Raw genomic sequence first — 20,201 nt, 5'->3', positions numbered from 1 at the left:
TCGGGTTTTTCTATTTGTTCCCCTTGGTTGTTGTTTCTGTTAATACATCCGTTTTTTCCCTTCAACATGTGCATTTAAGTCCTATCCATTCACACCCCTAGACAGGAGACTGCGGTCAGTGACAGCAGAGGCAGTGCCAATGAAACGTCAGATTCAGAGGTACCTGTATCGGATGCAGAACCGCGGTAATGGATGACTGACAGGAGGCTCAGCCAGGCTCAGCCAATTATTTGATTCGGACTGAATAAAATGATTGGTCAGACTTTAATCAGGAATATATGAGAATTAAAGATTTTTGAGTTTCAAAACCTGGTGGATTTCTTTTACATTTCAGTTTGACACACGGTATTTTAAGATAACAAAAGAAAAATGTAAAAATGCCACATCATACGGTATAGCTTTAAGGTGGCGATTAGGGCGGGGCCTGTGTGAGGCTGTTCAAGTGTTCGGTGTTGTAATGCATTTACTAATCTGCAGAGGGCAGTAATATGCCAAATAGTGTCTAGACTGCCAAAAAAAACAGACGAAGAAGAAGGAAGAGCGGAAGTAGAGGGGGACTTGGACGAGGAGGAGGAAAGAGATTTGCGGCAGTAGTGTGCGGAGCAGTATTCTTGGATGACAGTGAGCATCAAAGTGAAACAGAAGGGGGACATGTTTGGAAACTTCAGAGAAAGACTTCATATGGTCCAGCAGGATTTTACAACCGGGTTGGTCTGCTTTCTGATGTAATCTCTGCATGTATTAGCTGTGATGATCCCACCTTCTCAGTATCTACAGTCAACTACATTAGTGTATTTACATCTTATCGAATCCTCAAAGACCCTTCACCCACTTCATCCTATCTGGTCCACAAAACCACCACCGACAACGAATTCTTAAGGGGTTATGTTCGTCAAGAAACTTAATAAATTCTATGTTCTTAATTTCTATTTCCTCGCGAGAGGCCACGTCATGTCTTCTCCGATGTTTTACAAATAATACCAGTGAAATTTTATTTGTAAAAAATCTAGTAACTTGTGTGATCCGATAAACGCATGTCATTGGGGTTTGGAATGGGACCTTGTGTACAGTATGAAGCTACTCCTAACACCGATGCACTTTTATGGTACAAATATAGAATTACACAGTTTTTAATCATCGATTTCCAAAGTACTTCCATTTAGTGACATTATAATTTAAAAAGCAAGACTGTTCCAGTTCTGTTCTTTTCGTTATTACCAGTGTTATTGTCATAGTTTTTGCTCTCAGCTGACCGTCATGTGATAAACAGTGTATGCTACTGCTTCTTCTTTTATTGGAGGTTTCAGAGCAACTGCATTGTTAATGTCTCTTTACTGCCACCCTGTGGTGTTACTCAGCTGCTTTATTTTTTGTTACTTTATTTTTGTTATTTGAATTCTTTACAATACAACCTTAAGGGACATTTGGGATACATTAGCCATAAAAAACCTTTGTGACTAACAATTGATTTTAGTAATGTGACACTGAAATGAGAATTGTCCTTTTCTCCACATTATCATGACACTGCTCTTCTTGAGCCCTCAATCTATGGGTCCGAATCTCCATCTCAAATATTCCATTCACAATTTGTCGCCATTCGTTAGTTGTAGGTGGTTCTAATCTGCACCATTTTTTGATAATTGCCTTTTTACAGGCAGCTAATAATATTTCAAACAAATATTTATCATTTTTGATTACATTATTACCCATAATATGTCTTAAATACATCACCAAACATGTTTTAGGGATTGCATAACCCAATATCTTTGTTGAATATACATTATTCCAAAATGATGCAAGTTTGGACATAACCAAAAGACATGTACATGATTCACATTGACATCTCCACATTCTCTCCAACAAGGTTGAACTCTGGACACATATTTAGATGTAATTTTTGGAATTATGAAAAATCAAATTGTATTTTTCCGGCAATGTTCCCTCCATATTCTTGGTTGACTGTTGAGATCTCCAGATATTGATCCATTCCTCCTCTGAGGCAGCAATTCCTGGTTCTTTTTCCCATTTCTGTTTCACATCCAAAGTGTTAAAACCCCTCTTCCCCATTAAATGTTTGTAAAGAGAAGACATAATTTTGTATTTTTTAGAATGATATACTCCAATAATCATTTTTACAAGCTCATTGTTATTAAAATCAATATTTATTTATTTTTTGTCATAGAAGTCCCTTAATTGTAGGTACTGAAAGTGGTCTTGATTTGTCAATTACTCAGCTGCTTTATTGGAAAACATGTTAGCATAACATCTTTTTTACAAACTCTGACACTGCCAAGTCACTGCACGCATGAAAAGAAACCTCCTCTTTTGTAGCCTTTCAAGGCTTTCAATTGCTGTTACTTTGTTTCAGATCTTTCCTTCAAGGCCCCCCACCCCTTTTTTTTTTCCATACATATCACAACATAGGTGTAAATTTTCAGAACAGCTATTTTGAGGCTTCTCCTGGACTGGTCCTTTCCATGGCCTTTGTCTACTTACGATGATTATACATTACTTGTTTTTAAAGCTGCGTTATTCTAGGTCGCCTTCACACTATATCATACACACACATACACTATATTGCCAAAAGTATTTGCTCACCTGCCTTGACTCGCATATAAATTTCAGTGACATCCCATTCCTAGTCTATGGGGTTCAATATGACGTCGGTCCACCCTTTGCAGGTATAACAGCTTCAACTCTTCTGGGAAGGCTGTCCACAAGGTTTAGGAGTGTGTTCATGGGAATTTTTGACCATTCTTCCAGAAGCGCATTTGTAAGGTCACACACTGATGTTGGACGAGAAGGCCTGGCTCTCAGTCTCCGCTCTAATTCATCTCAAAGGTGTTCTGTCGGGTTGAGGTCAGGACTCTGTGCAGGCCAGTCAAGTTCATCCACACCAGACTCTGTCATCCATGTCTTTATGGACCTTGCTTTGTGCACTGGTGCACAGTCATGTTGGAAGAGTTAGGGGCCAGCTCCAAACTGTTCCCACAAAGTTGGGAGCATGGAATTGTCCAAAATGTCTTGGTATGCTGAAGCATTCACAGTTCCTTTCACTGGAACTAAGGGGCCAAGCCCAGCTCCTGACCCCACACCATAATCCCCCCTCCACCAAACTTTACACTTGGCACAATGCAGTCCGACAAGTATCGTTCTCCTGGCGACCGCCAAACCCAGACCCGTCCATCAGATTGCCAAATGGAGAAGCGTGATTCGTCACTCCAGAGAACATGCCTCCACTGCTCTAGAGTCCAGTGGTGGCGTGCTTTACACCACTGCATCCGGCGCTTTGCATTGCACTTGGTGATGTATGGCTTGGATGCAGCTGCTCGGCCATGGAAACCCATTCCATGAAGCTCTCTGCGCACTGTTCTTGAGCTAATCTGAAGGCCACATGAAGTTTGGAGGTCTGTAGCGATTGACTCTGCAGAAAGTTGGCAACCTCTTCACACTATGTGCCTCAGCATCCGCTGACCCCACTCCGTCAGTTTACGTGGCCTACCACTTCGTGGCTGAATTGCTGTCGTTCCCAAACACTTCCACTTTCTTATAATACAGCTGACAGTTGACTGTGGAATATTTAGGAGCGAGGAAATTTCACGACTGGATTTGTTGCACAGGTGGCATCCTATCACAGTTCCACGCTGGAATTCATTGAGCTCCTGAGAGCGACCCATTCTTTCACAAATGTTTGTAAAAGCAGTCTGCATGCCTAGGTGCTTGATTTTATACACCTGTGGCCATGGAAGTGATTGGAACACCTGATTCTGATTATTTGGATGGGTGAGCGAACACTTTTGGCAATATAGTGTACGTACATGATAGAAGGAACATGCAGTGATGATTCTAACATACTTCTTAACATCATCGTCATTCTCCTTCCACTCTTCCAGGTTTTATTTTCAAAACACTCAGTAATAGTTCAGTTATTTGTGCATCAATTGCATCCATGTGTCTCCTCCTACTTTCTCCCCCTTCTCCCCCTTCTCCCCCTTTCCCCCAGTCTCTGTCTCTCTTTTTCTTCTCCTTTACCCTCTCTCTTTAACCCCAACTGGTCAAAGCAGATGGCCATCCTCCAGGTGTCAGGGTCTGCTCAAGGTTTCTGCCTGTTAAAAGGAGGTTTTTCCTCACCACTGTCACCAGTCAGAAGTGTTTGCTCCTGAATGATTCTGTTGGGTTTCTGTAAATTGGCTTCAGTGTGTGGTTTCAACCAGCTCTATATGTAAAGTGTCATGAGATAACTTTTGTAATGATTTGGTGCTATACAAATAAAATTTAATTTGATTTTCTAACTTATGTGCACCAATATATTTCCATCCATGTCTTTATTACTATTGTTTGTGTGGCAGCATACTAAGACATCAACTTTTTGCACATCACCCTTCTGAAAAATTATACCACAATATCTGAACTCAACTTCTCATAGTTCAGTATCCTCACAGTAGATCTTTTCCTTAACAGTAATATGTCCAGGGTTGCGCCACTTCCTGTTTACAAACAAAGCTGGTCCTCCTCCTTTCACCTTACCAGTTGCTGCAACCAGGTTTCAGTAAAATATGTGTGGCTGTACTCAGGCTTTCTAGTTCTTCAGTTATGCCTCAAATTCATCCTTTTTGTTGTACAGAAAGTTAAGTGTTTCCCATGAGAGTTGATGGCATATTAGACGTGTATCTTCATCTCTTAGCCTTTAGCATCAGTTCTGCATCCAAGGTGAGGCTTGTTTTGCTCAGCAGGGTTGGGGAGAAGAACCCCAGATGTAGTATGTTGCAGCTTCAAGGGGTCCTCCTTTGAGTAAAATATTCTTGGTGTAGTCTTGTCCATCAAGAATTAGATCATTCACAAAATCCAGAAATAACATAATAAGATTGGTACATGCACAAAAATGAGAAGAAAACTTTTTTTATGCTTCCTTTTGTACCCAACATCTTTTCCAGCTATTGTGTGAAAAATGTTATTCTGTCAGTAATTGGTCAGTTTGTTCAGGGTAGTGCTTTAAGCATAGCTTGCTGCCTTTTTTGTGTGTGTAATGTCAAGGCATGTCAAAGTCTCTGCCTCCTTTCCTTCAGGTTCAAGACCCTTGGAGACAAATCTAAAGATTCTAAAATCAGGAGGAAACCCAGGTGAGAAGAAATCTGTTGTAATACATGAGTGGGTGGGTGTAATTTAATTAGTGAAGTAAAGGGTATGCCTCTAAATCAAAAGTCTGTGTATGTCTGTGTTTCTGAAATATAGTATTATTAAAGTATTAAATGTACTGATTTAAATCTACTCTTTAAAAGATTGTTAAAAACAATAATTTATTTTAAATAAATACCACTGTAAGTCTCATATAACTCATCTGACCTGACATTGGCCTGAATTTTTTATGATTACAGCCCCCTGAGATTTTATAACAGCAATTTGTCAGGCCAGCAGTTCTACAATTGTCCTAAACTTTCTGTGACAAACAAGTTGAAAGTTCTCTTTACGGAGTTTCTGACTTAATTCTGCTTTTGTCAGTTCTATAGTCCTAACATCCTAACTGTGATATTATTTAGCCAAATATTAACATTACTAACTTTCCTGCAGCTGTTTCTGGAACATGTCTGTAGTGATTCTCCGTTTTCTTATTCAGGTTTGAAGAAAGCATTCCTCATTTCAGTGCTGGACTAGAAATCCTTAACAGGTCATCGTATACCACACAAAACAGCTCATCGCATCTTATCACGCATGTTGCATATATCTATACCCATGTGTGTGTGTGTGTGTGTGTGTGTATTTATATGTGTGTGTGTATGTGTATATATATATATATACAGGGTGGGGAAGCAAAATTTACAATATTTTGTGGCAGGGATTGAAAGACAGTGTATGACCAATTAGTTTATTGAAAGTCATGAGAATTTATTTGCCACAAGAAAATTGACATAATAGAAAATGTTTTTATTCTATGTGTCCTCCTTCTTTCTCAATAACTGCCTTCACATGCTTCCTGAAACTTGCGCAAGTGTTCCTCAAATATTCGGGTGACAACTTCTCCCATTCTTCTTTAATAGTATCTTCCAGACTTTCTCATAATAGTTTTGCTCATAGTCATTCTCTTCTTTACATTATAAACAGTCTTTATGGACACTCCAACTATTTTTGAAATCTCCTTTGGTGTGATGAGTGCATTCAGCAAATCACACACTCTTTGATGTTTGCTTTCCTGATTACTCATATGGGCAAAAGTTTCTGAAAAGGTATGGATAATAGTGTTAGGTATGATTATGACATCAATATATGTTTGGTTTCAAAACAGTTGACGTAGTGCCTGCTGAGAAAAAACAACTAAATGTTCATTGTAAATTTTGCTTCCCCACCCTGTGTGTGTGTGTGTGTGTGTATATATATATATATATATTTTGTGTGTGTGTGTAAATATATACATATATTTTGTGTGTGTGTGTAAATATATATATATATATATATATATATATATATATATATATATATATATATATAGCTGTGTATCGTCATGTTGTTTCTGCAGGTATGAGGAAAGTTGGTATCTGCTCCACAGAAGAACTAAAGACTGTGCTCAGGCTGGAGAGGTAGGATTTGTTGTAGATGCAACATCACTTGAGATTTCCTTTGAGTTACACAGAAAGTGCCCTTTGGAGTGGCTGCATAAATGAGTGATGAGATACTATGCATGAAGATTTCATTGTGATGTTTGAATGTTTGCAGTACACTGTCAAAATGGTCTGATATCATCTGCTCCTTAAATTGTAGTATAAAAGCAAATGTAAGAAGTATCAATGTGCTGTACTTACTGTCACTGATGACACTGTTTTATATTTCAAGAGGCTTTCTTAATCTTAACCCTTTCAGCCATGTTATCTGTCCTTCTTGCTACTATTTGTGTTAGAAAGTAGATGGAGACATAGTGATGCTGTCAGCTCACTGGGAGAAGAGAAAAACTGCCCTGGTGCAACTACTGGAACAACTGCAAAGCTTGCCGACCTTCATAAGTGAACTTGACACCATTACGGCCAGTATTGGTATGGAGTCTTTTTTTCCCCCCATTTATGCCCAAAGGAGCAGGTCCAGATCATAGGTTTTTGTATAGAGGAATTATTCTTTCAATAATGTCTTTACCTTTGATATTGGTATTATTATTATTTAGAAAAGTTGTGTGATACTGAGTTAGAAGAATATCCTTTATTGTCATTGTGTGTACAGTGATATTAGGAGTGCAACTCCAGTCAGTGCAGCAATATTTACAAATACCAGAAATAAGAATAGAGCAAATATAAAATTACACACACACACACACACACACACACACACACACACACATACATATATATGAGGGATTATTGCACATTATGGGAAGTGATTCTGAGGATGCAATTGAGGGAAGCAGTAGAACAGGAAGAGGGAAGCATTAGAACAGATAACCAAGTTATCCCTTGCTACTCGCAGGTACGCACTGGGTAAATTGCCATGGCAATAATATACAATTCATTATATGGACAACCTGGGGGTGGATGTCACATCTTCAGGCTTTATGAAATGCATATTTTCAGGTTTGAATCCCAGGATATGATAGCTTTGAAAACCCTCTACGGGTGTCACACACTAGAATGTTTTCGCAACAATTTTGCTATATTTTATTAATACTTTGTCATTTGACACCATAGAAAAGCAGCTCAAATATTTGAGTGAATGGAGAATCTCATCTTTCCGTTACACACTCCACTTATGTCCCATGTGACTGACGGCCTGACTTAGAGCCAATCACAGATCAGTGCGCACATATCTTCAACTCTTATTATACATAATTGGAGCAATCCTTTGTTCCTCAACTTGTGCAGACATAATCGGTCGAATCTGTCGAGTCTGTCAAGTTTTACCAACCAATAGGCACTCTGGAATTACTAAGGCCTTCCCTACTACAGTGTTAGCTGGAAAGGTATGGGAGGAGAGAAATACTGTAAGCCTGTCAAAAATGCAGTGTCACCCTCTGTGTGCAGCTGGACAGGAACTGCTTTACTGCATGGCTCGAATAAAAAAGAAGAAAAAAATAATTTATATACAGTATCTAAATTTTGTGAATATTTTGTGCTTATTAAATATATATGTAATATAATACTCCTTTCTCATTTGCACATATCTAATGAAGCTTGGTATGTAATATGAAGTCATTATTCAGCCTCATTTATCTGACATTTGAGTGAAAATGGAATGACAGACAACATTTATGTTCAAAAGACAGTATCACAAAATTTTGTTTTAGACATGTTATCTACACTTGCCTATTATTTCATTCATATCTTTAACTACTTTTATGACACTAACACTGTGCTAATCCTATTTCAGGCACCAAAACACTTTGTCCACATGAGTAAAAATGTGGCTTTCACAAGAGATTTAAAAGATTTCACAAATCTGAATTCAAACTTTCAGGATTTTTGCTGAATATTCTCGTTCTACAGTGGTCTAGGACAAAAACAGGCCTCAATATAAATAAAATTAAAAATAAGAACATTTTGATATATGGCACTTGGGTATTATGTTATTTCACCTGTAATGTTCCCAAATTGTTTAATTTTGGTGTAGAACTTTAGTCAGAACCTGGCTTTTAATCTTTAAAAAGGATTCAAATATTAAAATCCTTTAAAACATTGTCAACAGAACATTGTGTGATAATTATAAAAATTGTAAAATGTATTTTAAAAAATTGATAGCCATGTATGTTTTAATAGAATTGTGTGCATGTGTGTGTTTCCAGCTCATTTGGAAGGTGACTTTGAGGAAATGGAGAGCAGAATGGTGTACTTGGAAACTCTATGTTGTCAGTGTGAACAAGAGGCAGTTAAGCAACAAAATATCGACCAACTAGAATGCTATAAGAAAAAGAAGAGGTATGGAATTCAGATTACTTGTGTGTTTGTTTTTTTTTCTCTTTTTAAACCCAGAAAGTATCGTACATAATTCTGATGAAGAAACAGCAACTTTCTATGGGACTTAGGGAAGGTACGGGGTAGGTGGATCACTAGGAAACACAGCAAGGGTTCTCACACTACTACAGAAGATTTGATGATTCTACATTTTAAGAAGTCGTTAGATTTGCTTACACAGTTTTACATAGTTTTGTTTCCTGTGTTATTTCACAGGATTGGTATGTTTGCTGTTGGATTTACAAAAGAACAGAAGAGGAAAAAAAATACCATGGAACCAAACTTAATTTACAGTCATGTCCATACATATTTGGACAGTGACACAAATTTTGTAATTTTGTCTCTGTACACCACCACAGTGGATTTGAAATGAAGCAATCAAGATGTGATGGATGTTTCAGCTTTAATTAAAGGGGTTTTACAAAAATATTACATTAACCATTTAGGAATTACAAGCATTTTAAATGTAGTCCCCCCCATTTTCAGTGTCTAAAAGGTAATTGGACAATTGATTGACAAGCAGCTTAATGATCAGGTGTGACCTGGTCCCTGGTTATTCTTGCCAAATGAAGCAGAAGGTCTGGAGTTCATTCGAAAAACTGAATTTGCATTTGATAGCTGTTCATTGGATTTCTCAATATGAAATGCAAAATTAATCAATTATAGAGATAGCAAAAATATAAGGAGTGGCAAAATCAACAATTTTGTACATTCTTAAAAAGAAAGAATCCACTGGTACAGTCAGCAACACCAAAATGTCTGGAAGAACACGGAAGACAAAAGTGAATATTTGTAGAATTCTTTTGTTGTTGGAAATAAAAAAAACTTTTTACAATACCCAGCCAAGTCAAGAACACACTTGAGGTAGGTGTGTCACAATCAAAGTCTACAATTAAGAGTCACCTTCATGAATGAAAATGCATAGAATTAACAAATTTGCCGCAAATATGCCACAGTAAGAATCTCTGGGCAGATGAACCCAAGATAAACTTGTACCAGAATAATGGTAAGAGAATGATCAGATGGTGACACGAACACATCGCAAGGCTCAGTGTCTCTCCAGTTTTTTGCAATTTTGCAGTAATTTTCCTGCCCACCTTCCAAATCCAATATCCAAAAGGAACTTTTGGATATTGGGTCACACCATTTCAGCATTTTTACCACTGATCTTCAACTCATCTCTGAGATCTATAGAACAAGATAGGCTACATACACTGCCCAGGTTGCCAGAAGTGTTCGCTGATGGCGTCAAGATCGTAAACAAAAGCAAGGGAAGCATAGAGGGCTGAGAGCTAAGCTAAAGGTAACATTGCACCGGCTCTCTTTACCCAGCATTTTCCCCACTAATGTGCGATCACACACAGCAAGAGACTTATGGACTGCAACATCGTCTTTACAGAAACATGGTTAAAGAACGACATACAAGACAATGCTCTTGATCTAGCCAGACACCACACACTCCAGGTAGATAGGAGAGTGGATGGCTCCAGTAAGACCAGAGGTGGTGGACTGTACATTTATGTTAACAAAGCTTGGTGGATGATCTCTGTTATTGCTCACCTTAACTGAATTTCTCATGATTAAGTGTAGACCTTTTGATATGCCAGTTCACTTCCACTATAATAACCGCAGGTTATATCCCCCCAGAAGCTAATGCTCAGTTTGCAATTAACAAACTTCATGTCCCCATTAGCAACCTGCAGACTGCAAACCTGAAGGCTGCATATATTGCTGAGTAACTCCACCCTGACAGCCATAGATGTCACCTTCTGCCACGAGCTGAATCACTTATGCTCACTTTGACCGTGACAACAAGGAGGCAGCTACCAAAGCCACACCCTCTACAGATTGTCAGCCCGTTACACTCTTACACAGATGTCTATGCTGCACTGAGCCAGATTAATGCACACAAGGCTGCTGGCCTAGATGGCATTCTGGGGCACATGCTCAGGGCATGTGCTGGCCAGTTCGCTGGGGTTTTCAAGGACATTTTCAATCTGTCACTTTACCAAGCAGCTGTGCCTACATGCCTTAAAACTCCTTCCATTGTGCCAGTTCCAAACACTCCACCCCAATGTGCTTGAGTGACAACCACCCCATACCACTTGCGCCCATTATTATGAAATGCTTCAAACGACTGGTCCTATCACACCAAAAGCACAGTCTCCCACCTACACTGGACCTGTACCAATTTGAATACTGCAGGAATAGAAACATAGAAGATGCTATCTCCATAGTACTACACTCTGAGGAGAAAAGCATGGAGAAGGAAAGAAACAGCTCATGATCCAAAGCCTACCAAGTCCACTGTCAAACATGGTAGAGCCATGCATTTGGTGATGTCCATGAGTTCCAGACTTTAGGCTGTCATTGAGTGCAAAGGATTTTCATCTAAGTTTGAAAAAACGATCTTCATATTTATAACAATGCTACTTTTGTCTAATTACTTATAAGGCTCTGAAAATGGAAGAACCATGTTTAAAATACATGCATTTCTTAAATGGTTATTGCAATATTTTTTGTTAAACCGCTTAAAAAACAACCAGTGAAAGTCCACACTTCAATCACATCTTGATTGCTTCATTTCAAATCCACTCCAGTAGTGTCCAGAGAAAAAACTGCATAAAATAAAGTCTTGTGTCACTGTCCAGTTATTTATGGACCTGACTGTACAGTGCTGTTTGTTACTGTTCAAGTGCTTCACCTTCTACAGGTTTTATCTGCTCCTGTCTGATTTTGTTTTTTTAAAATGATACACAACTATGAAAAACTATTCAGTGATTTTATGAATATTTAAGTTCTCTGGGGCAGTGATCCTTAACTGGTGTGTTGCAACCCAAGCATGGGTCTCAAACCTGTTTTCAGTGGGCCGCAGCCCTTTGTCTCAGCAAAAAGTAATATTAAGAAACCAAACCTGTGCTTTATTTTTTATGGAGCTGAGTGCCACCCATTCACATTCCCCAACAGTAGGTGGCAGTAACACACTGAAATGCTAATTAACACCAGACAGTTCACAGCATGGAAGAAGACCCAAAAGTTTCTATTCAAATCATGGCAAAACTCAGATAAGGACACCGACTACATCAGATATGGTTTTACCTACATTGAGGACAAAAACCTCAGTCTTGAATAAGTGACTGAATGCACTTTTAATTTTTAACTGGGTTCACTTTTTGGTTTTGGTTAAAATGCACCTATTTTTAGTGTTAAAGAATATTTCCCTTGTTAGCATCACCACCTGCTGGTCAGTTTGGTTTATCATTAAACTTGTCTTCTGTCTTGGCATATTGTGATAGTCTGTATTATCTCAGGTTCAAAACACACCATATTTACAGCATATCAAATAAATTTGAGAAGTTTAACTGTTATCAATTTGGGTCGCGGCTTGTCATTGAAGGGTTATAGCAGGTGCTGACGCCAGACCAATTCAGAACCACTGTTCCAGGAGACGGGTTCTAAACTGGTCTCACTTTGGGACCCACATTTTCCCATGATCATTAGGTTTTGACACACTTTTATAGGATTCAAAACAACCAAATCCCCTTGCACTTCCACAGCTCCTTGAGTAGGGAATTGGTGGAGTCTCAAACAACACTGATGTATATAGGAATATTGTAACATGACTATTTTGTATTAATAAGAACTTGTCTGATGTTTGTCTTTTAATAGGAAGGAGGTAGAGGCACTGGAAGGTGAGCTGATAAACCTTTCCTAATTAATTTATGTCACTACATGCATTTAGAGCACTCATTGGTTTGTTAAATTTTGATCATGTATGTTGAGACTTCAGTAGCAGTGACACTCTAATTACCTCCGCCAAGGAGGTTATGTTTTTGCCAGGGTTTGTTTGTTTGTCTGTCTGTCTGTCTGTCTGTCTGTCTGTCTGTCTGTCTGTCTGTCTGTCTGTTTGTCTGTCCGTTAGTGTGCAACATAACTCAAAAAGTTATGGACAGATTTTGATGAAATTTTCAGGGTTTGTTGGAAATGGGATAAGGAAGAAATGATTAAATTTTGGTGGTGATCGGGGGTGGGGGGGCCCACAGAGGGGGGGGGGCGCAGACCAGAAAATTTCATCAAAATCTGTCCATAACTTTTTGAGTTATGTTGCACACTAACAGACAGACAAACAAACAAACAAACCCTGGCAAAACATAACCTCCTTGGCGTGGGGGGGCCCACGGGGGGGGGCCACTGATCAGCCTTGGTGGAGGTCTGCGCTCTCCGAGTGCTTCTAGTTCTCCTTTTGTCTTTTAGGAAGCATGGTTTAGATTGTCTAAATAACCAAAATTATTTGTTTCTATGATAATTATTGCTATTTTTAGTGGAACTGAATTGTGAGCATGCTCAGAAAGTGGCTCAAATGGAGCAGGCCATGCAACAGAAACTGAGAGCACGACAGAAAGTCTATGAAGAGGCATTTAACCAAGATATGGAACACTATCTCTCAACTGGATACCTTGTGCACAGACGTAAGTTACTTTGAAATGGAGATATGTATGACAAATGTCCCACAAAGCAGTTGTGAAGCTGGTGAGACTGTGAACACCACATTTTAAAACTAGTATACACACATGGACAAAGCTGCTGGTACCCTTCCATTAAAGAAAGAAAAACCCACAATGGTCCCTCAAATAACTTGAAACTGACAAAAGTAATAATACATTTTCAGACTTTTGGTGTCCCTGTCTAGGGGAGATGTGTTATTCCTGTGACATTATAATAGTATTATCTATCTATCTATCTATCTATCTATCTATCTATCTATCTATCTATCTATCTATCTATCTATCTATCTATCTATCTATCTATCTATCTATCTATCTATCTATCTATCTATCTATCTATCTATCTTAATATTATATCATTAAATATTAAAATGATACATTTTCTCTGATATATTTGATATCTGTTGTGAGTAATATATGGCTTTGTTAGATTTGCAAGTAATTGTGCTTGTGTTTGTAGAGCCAACTGGAGCTGATCTGTGTGTTCTGGATCAGATGACAGTAACTAACATGTCAGACCAGGAGGCTTTGGATGACTTCCTCAATTCAACCAGCGAAGACACTAGTACTAGAACATCACTGACTTCAGGTAACTCCACCTCAGCCACTCTTCAGTGCAAAGAAAATGTAAAAGATACAAAACCAAGAAATGAGAGGCAATATGGTCAATTCCTGTGTATTAAAAAAAAAAAAAAAAAAAGCACAAGATGAATAGCTCTGCAGTTGATGCTGAGGTATTGAAAATGCACATACTTGCAGCCAGCAGCAAATGAGTTACCATAGTGAGACCATCTGAATTATTTAACATCTAACAAGGGCAAAAACATTAGTTAGATCCCCACTAGTATTTAACTAAACAAGTAGGTCAGAGCCTTCCAGTGGACAAGTTATTAACCCTGGTGCAGTGAGTAGCCTCTCGTTCATAAACAACCATCAGACTGGACCAATTCAGAAAGTTCAAAGATGTGTACATTCACATACGTAGCAACATTAAACAAACACACATGCATTACATTTATTAACTCTTTAAGTGCCAGACAGTTAAGGGGTTAATAAGCCTTAAAAGTGCCACAGAATTTGGCCGTTTTTCAGTATTTCGCGTCGTTTTTATAATATTTGAAGAATCCTGCAGGAAACTGCTCGGTAACATCCGACCGATTGCTGATTAGATTCAAAACGCACCGGACGCAGCCGATTCATTATTGATCGTAATTTGCATAATTCATAATAATAATAATAATAATCTTTATTTATATAGCACTTTTCATACATTAAAAACTGTAGCACAAAGTGCTTTACATATCAGTTTAAAAATCAGTACCGCCCCCCACCCACACCCACCCACTCACCCGCACACACACACACACACACACACACACACACACACGCAAACCCACAAGCTCACACATACTTAAGAAGACTGACTGAGCACGGGTAGACCCGAACAAAAATGTACAAGTAAAAGTAAAACATCAATTTAGGAGGCGCTGTCTCAGGGAGCCATCCGCACCAGGAGGCAGCCGCCGACCCCGGCGACCAGGCACCAGCAACACAGCCCCGCATCCCAACTAGTGGGAGAGGGCCAACTAGGACCCCCACCCACCAGAAAGGAGCGGACCCCAGTGAGAGAAGGCGCCACAGCCCCCGGAGTCCACAGCCGCCCCCCGGCATGGAGGGCTCCCTCTGATGAAACACCGGAGAATAAGAAACATTAAAAAGATATAAAAATATTATTCGGTCGCGTGACCTCAAATTCCCGTCTGCTTGGTCTCAAAAGGGGGACACAGAAAGAACGTCATCGAAATGTGAGAAAGAAATGGGGGTGGATGGTTTGTTTGTACACAAATTTGGCGTGTTCTCCAAAGCCGATCTGATCGGCCCGTGGCACTTTACAGGTTGTTTTCGTAAAGCCGATTTAATCGGCCCATGGCACTGAAAGTGTTAAAGTGAATTTACTATCTATTTACTGTCTATTTTGACAGACAACTTCAAGTTGTGCTGAATAGGTTTCTCATTTTCTTTTGGAAAACTGGTCTGAATTTATAAAAAGGAGTTGAATAATACAATTAAACATGTGTAATGCACAGTGCAATTTCTTAAATAGTACTCCCTCTCTTTACTAAAAAGGCACTGAACTGAGATTTGTCTCCTCTAATAGGTCCAGACCTTGAGTCCTGCTCCTCTGAATCTTTAAGTTGCTCAAGGAACCCAAGCTCTCTTACAAACCTTCAGATGTCCAGCTTTGCATTAGAGCAAGAAGAGGAACTGTCCAGTGAGGAGAATGATGAATCTTTTGTACTGCCAGATCAGGAGGATGTTCAACCAGATATGCCACTTGCTTTGCTGGGCAGTGAGTCTCTTAAAGGCTCTGATGAGAGTGACTCTGCAGGAGACATGCCCTTGGGCTAATCTAGCAACCACTCTTGTACATATCTTCAATAAATGCAATTCATTCCTCAGTGACAGTTTTTTTTTTCTGCTGAATAATATAATCTGCCTTGCGCAGAGGCAAAGACAGGAAGACAAATGAAACACGACTTATAAAGCTGATAAGCATCAAGATATCACCATGCATTAAAGGTAAATCAAATCCGAAGAGTTACTGTTTTTGTATAAATCATTTTCAACACCAGACTTATCCTTTAGTATTCCTGCATTGTACTGTGTTTAACATGATTATCAGTGCTGTTTTTGTCAGATAATTCTACTAACTTGTTGTCTCTGTCTCCCTACCCATTCATAAATAAATCAGTTTGTCGTATATCTGTTTTTAATCATGTATATTTTTATTGTTTGGATTTATCAAGACTCAGAGAAGAGGCTCTATCTGTTGAACAGCAGATACTTGTGGTGTTAGTATCTGCATTTTGCCTACAGTGTTTTCTGGCATCAATGGCAACCAAGAAATCAGGCTTTTGATTGTTTTTCTGGCAATACGATATGTGGTGATGGATTTACAAATAATCCAGTGGATGTTTCAGCTGGTGGTTTGTGTTTGTCATTCTGTGTTCTCTGGGCCAATGACATGGCATGGAATGTTCAGTGTGTAAGATTCAGGGGAATCTGTTTGCAGAGGTCAGTGTAAACTACAGTATGTTTTCATTAGTGTTTATTCACCTAAACGTAGGACACTCATACCAAAGAGTGAGATGTGTATATCTACGTTTCATTGAACCACCTTTTACTTTGACTATTGGAGGTCTTATCCATGGTATTGTTTATAATTATCGTATTGCCTTACAATGCTTATGCAATATCACAATAAATTTCAGATTTATTTCCATCCAGAGTTGCATTATTTTGTATTGATGATTGGAGAGTGGGGCTGCAGTGTAAACTCTTCTCAATCACATCCCAAAGATTCTCAGTGGGGTTCAGATCCGGACTCAGTGGTGGTCAATCCACTCATGAAACAAGTGGCGCCAAGCACAACAAACCCCGCCCCTCGCATGTATTGTAGCTTATTTGGGCATGGATCCAGCTGATGTCATCACGTCTATGCATGTGCTGATGTCAGCATATCAATTGTCTCTATATATGTCAGGTTTTAAGTAAACTGAAACAAAATTGATGTTTTTATAGAGATTTGAAATTTCACCCATTATAAGTAAATGGGAAAAGAAAAAAGATTGTAAAAATTCATTTAAAAATGTGAAACTTTGACCTACTTTTCCCAAGATGTAATGACATCTATTCTGGGTCACTAGCAATGTACAAACCCAATTTGGTATGAATTCAACCAATAGTTTTGCTGCTAGAGACGTTTGAAATTTTGCCCACTATAAATCAATGGGGGAAAAAAATGTTAAAAATTCATTTAAAAAATTTGAATTTTGACCTGTTCCCAAAATGTAATCAGATGTATTCTGGGTCACTGTGGCAACCTATAAACCCAATTTGGTATGAATTCAACCTATAGTTTTGCTGCTAGAGTATGAAATTCAATGGCTTTTATAATTCAAGATCTGATGAGACAGATTTGCTTCCATACTAGAATGTTAACAAACAAACCGAACCAAAACAATACCCCTTGCCTCCCCCTCGGGGGGCGGGGTAATGATGTCTCATGCTCCCTGATCCACTCTTTCACAGTTTGATTCTGACGCATTAGGGATATATCTTTGTTATTAGAGACGGAAAAAAACCATTGATGTTGATGACAAACCTGTTCATTCAGTGTATCCAGATTTGACCTAATTTTGTGGACACATAATGTTGCTGAACCTAGAGCTGACCACTGACAAAAGTGGCATTAAAACACATTGATTTTAAGACAATCATACTAGAATAGAATAGAATAGAATAGAATAGAATAGAATAGAATAGAATAGAATAGGCTTTATTGTCATTGTACTCCAAGTTTCAACAAAATTAGTTCAGGATGCCCTCAGCAGAGTGCAACAAATACAATAGCGATAATAAATATAAAAATAAAAACAATGAATAGAAGAGCACACCGTGTAAAAACAATAAAAGACAAATGACCCTTTTATGGAAGAGTGGAGGGTCCGGACACTCATACATCTAAGGGTTAAGTATCACACGGCGGAGCTAAGTGTCCTTTTTTTTTTTTTTTTTTTTTTTTTTATTAATCAAATTATGATCAGCCTGATATATTTGAAGTGTTTGTGTGTGAAAGAGGCGTTCCGTGTTTGTTCGCTCAGTTCTCGTCATTTCAGCTGCTTTTCAGTTAGACAGAGCCGTGCGGGGATAGACGGCGCCCATTTTGGTTGGTTCACAGTGAACTGTTCCTCGGTGATTAAACACGGCAGCCAACCGGGGCCAAAGATCTTCCGTCCACCCACATGTGAACTGTGACAGATGCCGGATGCGGGTCAGTCCTGTCCTGGTGGTTCGTCAGTTTTTGTTCAAGTCTCGCGTCTGTCCTTTAGCTCTGAAATGGATCATTCAGAAAGGGATGATGACACTGAATACCAGGACGAGGAGGTGGATCCCAGAATTCAGGTACCTCTACATCCTTCATGTGTACATTTCTGCTTTTCATCGCTAATCCCTAATTTCGGATGAGCAAACACGTTTTTTGTCAGCGACAGCACGAGTAGAAGAAAGTGCAGACTGTTTCCTCAGTATTCCGCGAAAAGCTGAATAATTAGAGGTGACGGTCAGCGGAACCATATTTCATATTTTTGGCATATTCACAAATTTGATAGTTTGCATTTTTCACACGCGAAAGCCAACCGATGTTGACGTCATTTAGGGAAAATATCAAAAGAAGCTCCAGTTTGCTCCAAAACTGAGAATAAGCAACAGTAAAACAGCATTTATCTGCACCATTAGGGTGTTTTACGCACCACAGTATGATCATATTTGGCTTCTAAATCGGAATTAGAACAACCAGGGACATTCACAACACTTTCTGCTATTGTCTATGTAAACCACAAACCGCATACGCACACAAGAATAGCCTTATGTCAGTGTGAAAACTGGCAGTCCATCGTCAGATAATGACAATCTGTTAAACTATTTGATTAATCTGTCTTAAAATAGGGGAGAATGCCTAAATTGCAAAGTCGATTTTATTCCTTTGGAGACCTTTGTTGAGAAAATTATTATTATTTTTTTAATTCAGCCTTTTTGGTCGTTACAATATATTAATTGTGAATACGTTTCTTCAGTTATGTTTGGCACATTTTTTTTTAAAATGTCAAGTAAAATTCTGTCACCTGAAAAATCTACTTAAGAATTGTAATAAAATATTTGGTACCCTGCTCCCCAAACTGGAGGCAAGGGGTATTGTTGTTGGTTTGGTTTCTTTGTTTCTTTGTTTGTTTCTTAGTTTTTTAACACTCTAGCAGCAAAACTATTGGTCAAATTCCTACCAAATTGGGTTTATAGATTGCCAGTGACCCAGAATAGATCTCATTATATTTTGGGAACAATAGGTCAAAGTTCAACATTTTTAATTAGCTTTTTTATAATCTTTTTTTCCCCATTTACTTATAATGGGCAAAATTTCACATCTCTGTAGCAGCAAAACTATTGGTTGGATTCATGCCAAATTTGGTTTATAGATTGCCAGTGACCCATAATAGATATGGTTACATTTATGGAAAGGTGGTCAAAGTTAAAAAAAAATGTTTTATGAATTTTTAAGTGTTTTTTCTTCTCCCATTTACCCTATAATGGGCGAAATTTCACACACACACACACACACACACACACACACACACACACACACACACACACACACACACACACACACACACACACACATATATATACATATATATATATATATATGTATGTATGTATATAAAATTTTGTTTCAATTTACTTTAAACTCACAACATATACAGAGGCAATTGATATACTGACATCACCACATGCATAGACATGATGACATCAGCTGGATCCATGTCAAAATAAGCTACAATACTTGCAAGGGGCGGGGTTTGTTGTGCCTGGCACCACTTGTTATGTAAATATTGTCGTAGAGGTCCTTATTAGGAGACAGTTTGGACAGGTCCCTGATAATATTTGTGTAGTACCTATTGTACCAATTGCCAATAGAGTATGTTTAATAAAGTATTATATCTATCTATCTATCTATCTATCTATCTATCTATCTATCTATCTATAGATATATCTATAGCTATATATCTATATATCTATATATCTATATATATATATATATATATATATATATACTTACAGATAGAGAGAGAACTGCATATACATACACACACACACACACACACACACACACACACACACACACACACACACATATATATATATATATATATATATA

General features: G+C 38.4%; 2 protein-coding genes across 2 annotated transcripts in view; both read left to right on the top strand.

Moving 5' to 3' along the window:
- Positions 1-533: 533 nt before the first annotated feature.
- LOC115435883 (dysbindin-A-like) lies at positions 534-16,715 on the top strand. Its single transcript, XM_030158493.1, has 10 exons — positions 534-707; positions 5,067-5,120; positions 5,615-5,665; positions 6,512-6,572; positions 6,890-7,022; positions 8,756-8,888; positions 12,594-12,616; positions 13,247-13,393; positions 13,890-14,018; positions 15,588-16,715. Exons 1-10 carry the CDS (start codon positions 616-618, stop codon positions 15,836-15,838), a joined length of 1,074 nt encoding a protein of 357 aa, XP_030014353.1. The 5' UTR covers positions 534-615; the 3' UTR covers positions 15,839-16,715.
- A 1,335-nt stretch (positions 16,716-18,050) lies between these two features.
- sh3bp5b (SH3-domain binding protein 5b (BTK-associated)) overlaps positions 18,051-20,201 on the top strand; it is a 49,001-nt gene continuing 46,850 nt past the window's right edge. Inside the window, exon 1 of the mRNA XM_030158491.1 lies at positions 18,051-18,394. Within this exon, the coding sequence (XP_030014351.1) occupies positions 18,251-18,394 (144 nt within the window). The 5' untranslated portion in view covers positions 18,051-18,250. The remainder of the gene's footprint in view (positions 18,395-20,201) is intronic.

This window comes from Sphaeramia orbicularis, chromosome 16, assembly GCF_902148855.1.
Source record: "Sphaeramia orbicularis chromosome 16, fSphaOr1.1, whole genome shotgun sequence".
Classification (NCBI taxonomy): Eukaryota; Metazoa; Chordata; class Actinopteri; order Kurtiformes; family Apogonidae; genus Sphaeramia; species Sphaeramia orbicularis.
Note: the sequence above shows the minus strand (reverse complement) of the source record. Positions and strands in the feature narration are given on the sequence as shown.

What these genes read in the sequence shown, in the direction of transcription:
- LOC115435883 (XM_030158493.1), top strand. Translation starts at nt 616, where the DNA reads ATGACAGTGAGCATCAAAGTGAAACAGAAGGGGGACATGTTTGGAAAC. An exon ending in CAGCAGGATTTTACAACCGG is followed by an intron (nt 708 to 5,066) that starts GTTGGTCTGCTT and finishes CCTTTCCTTCAG; the next exon opens with GTTCAAGACCCTTGGAGACA. An exon ending in TGCTATAAGAAAAAGAAGAG is followed by an intron (nt 8,889 to 12,593) that starts GTATGGAATTCA and finishes GTCTTTTAATAG; the next exon opens with GAAGGAGGTAGAGGCACTGG.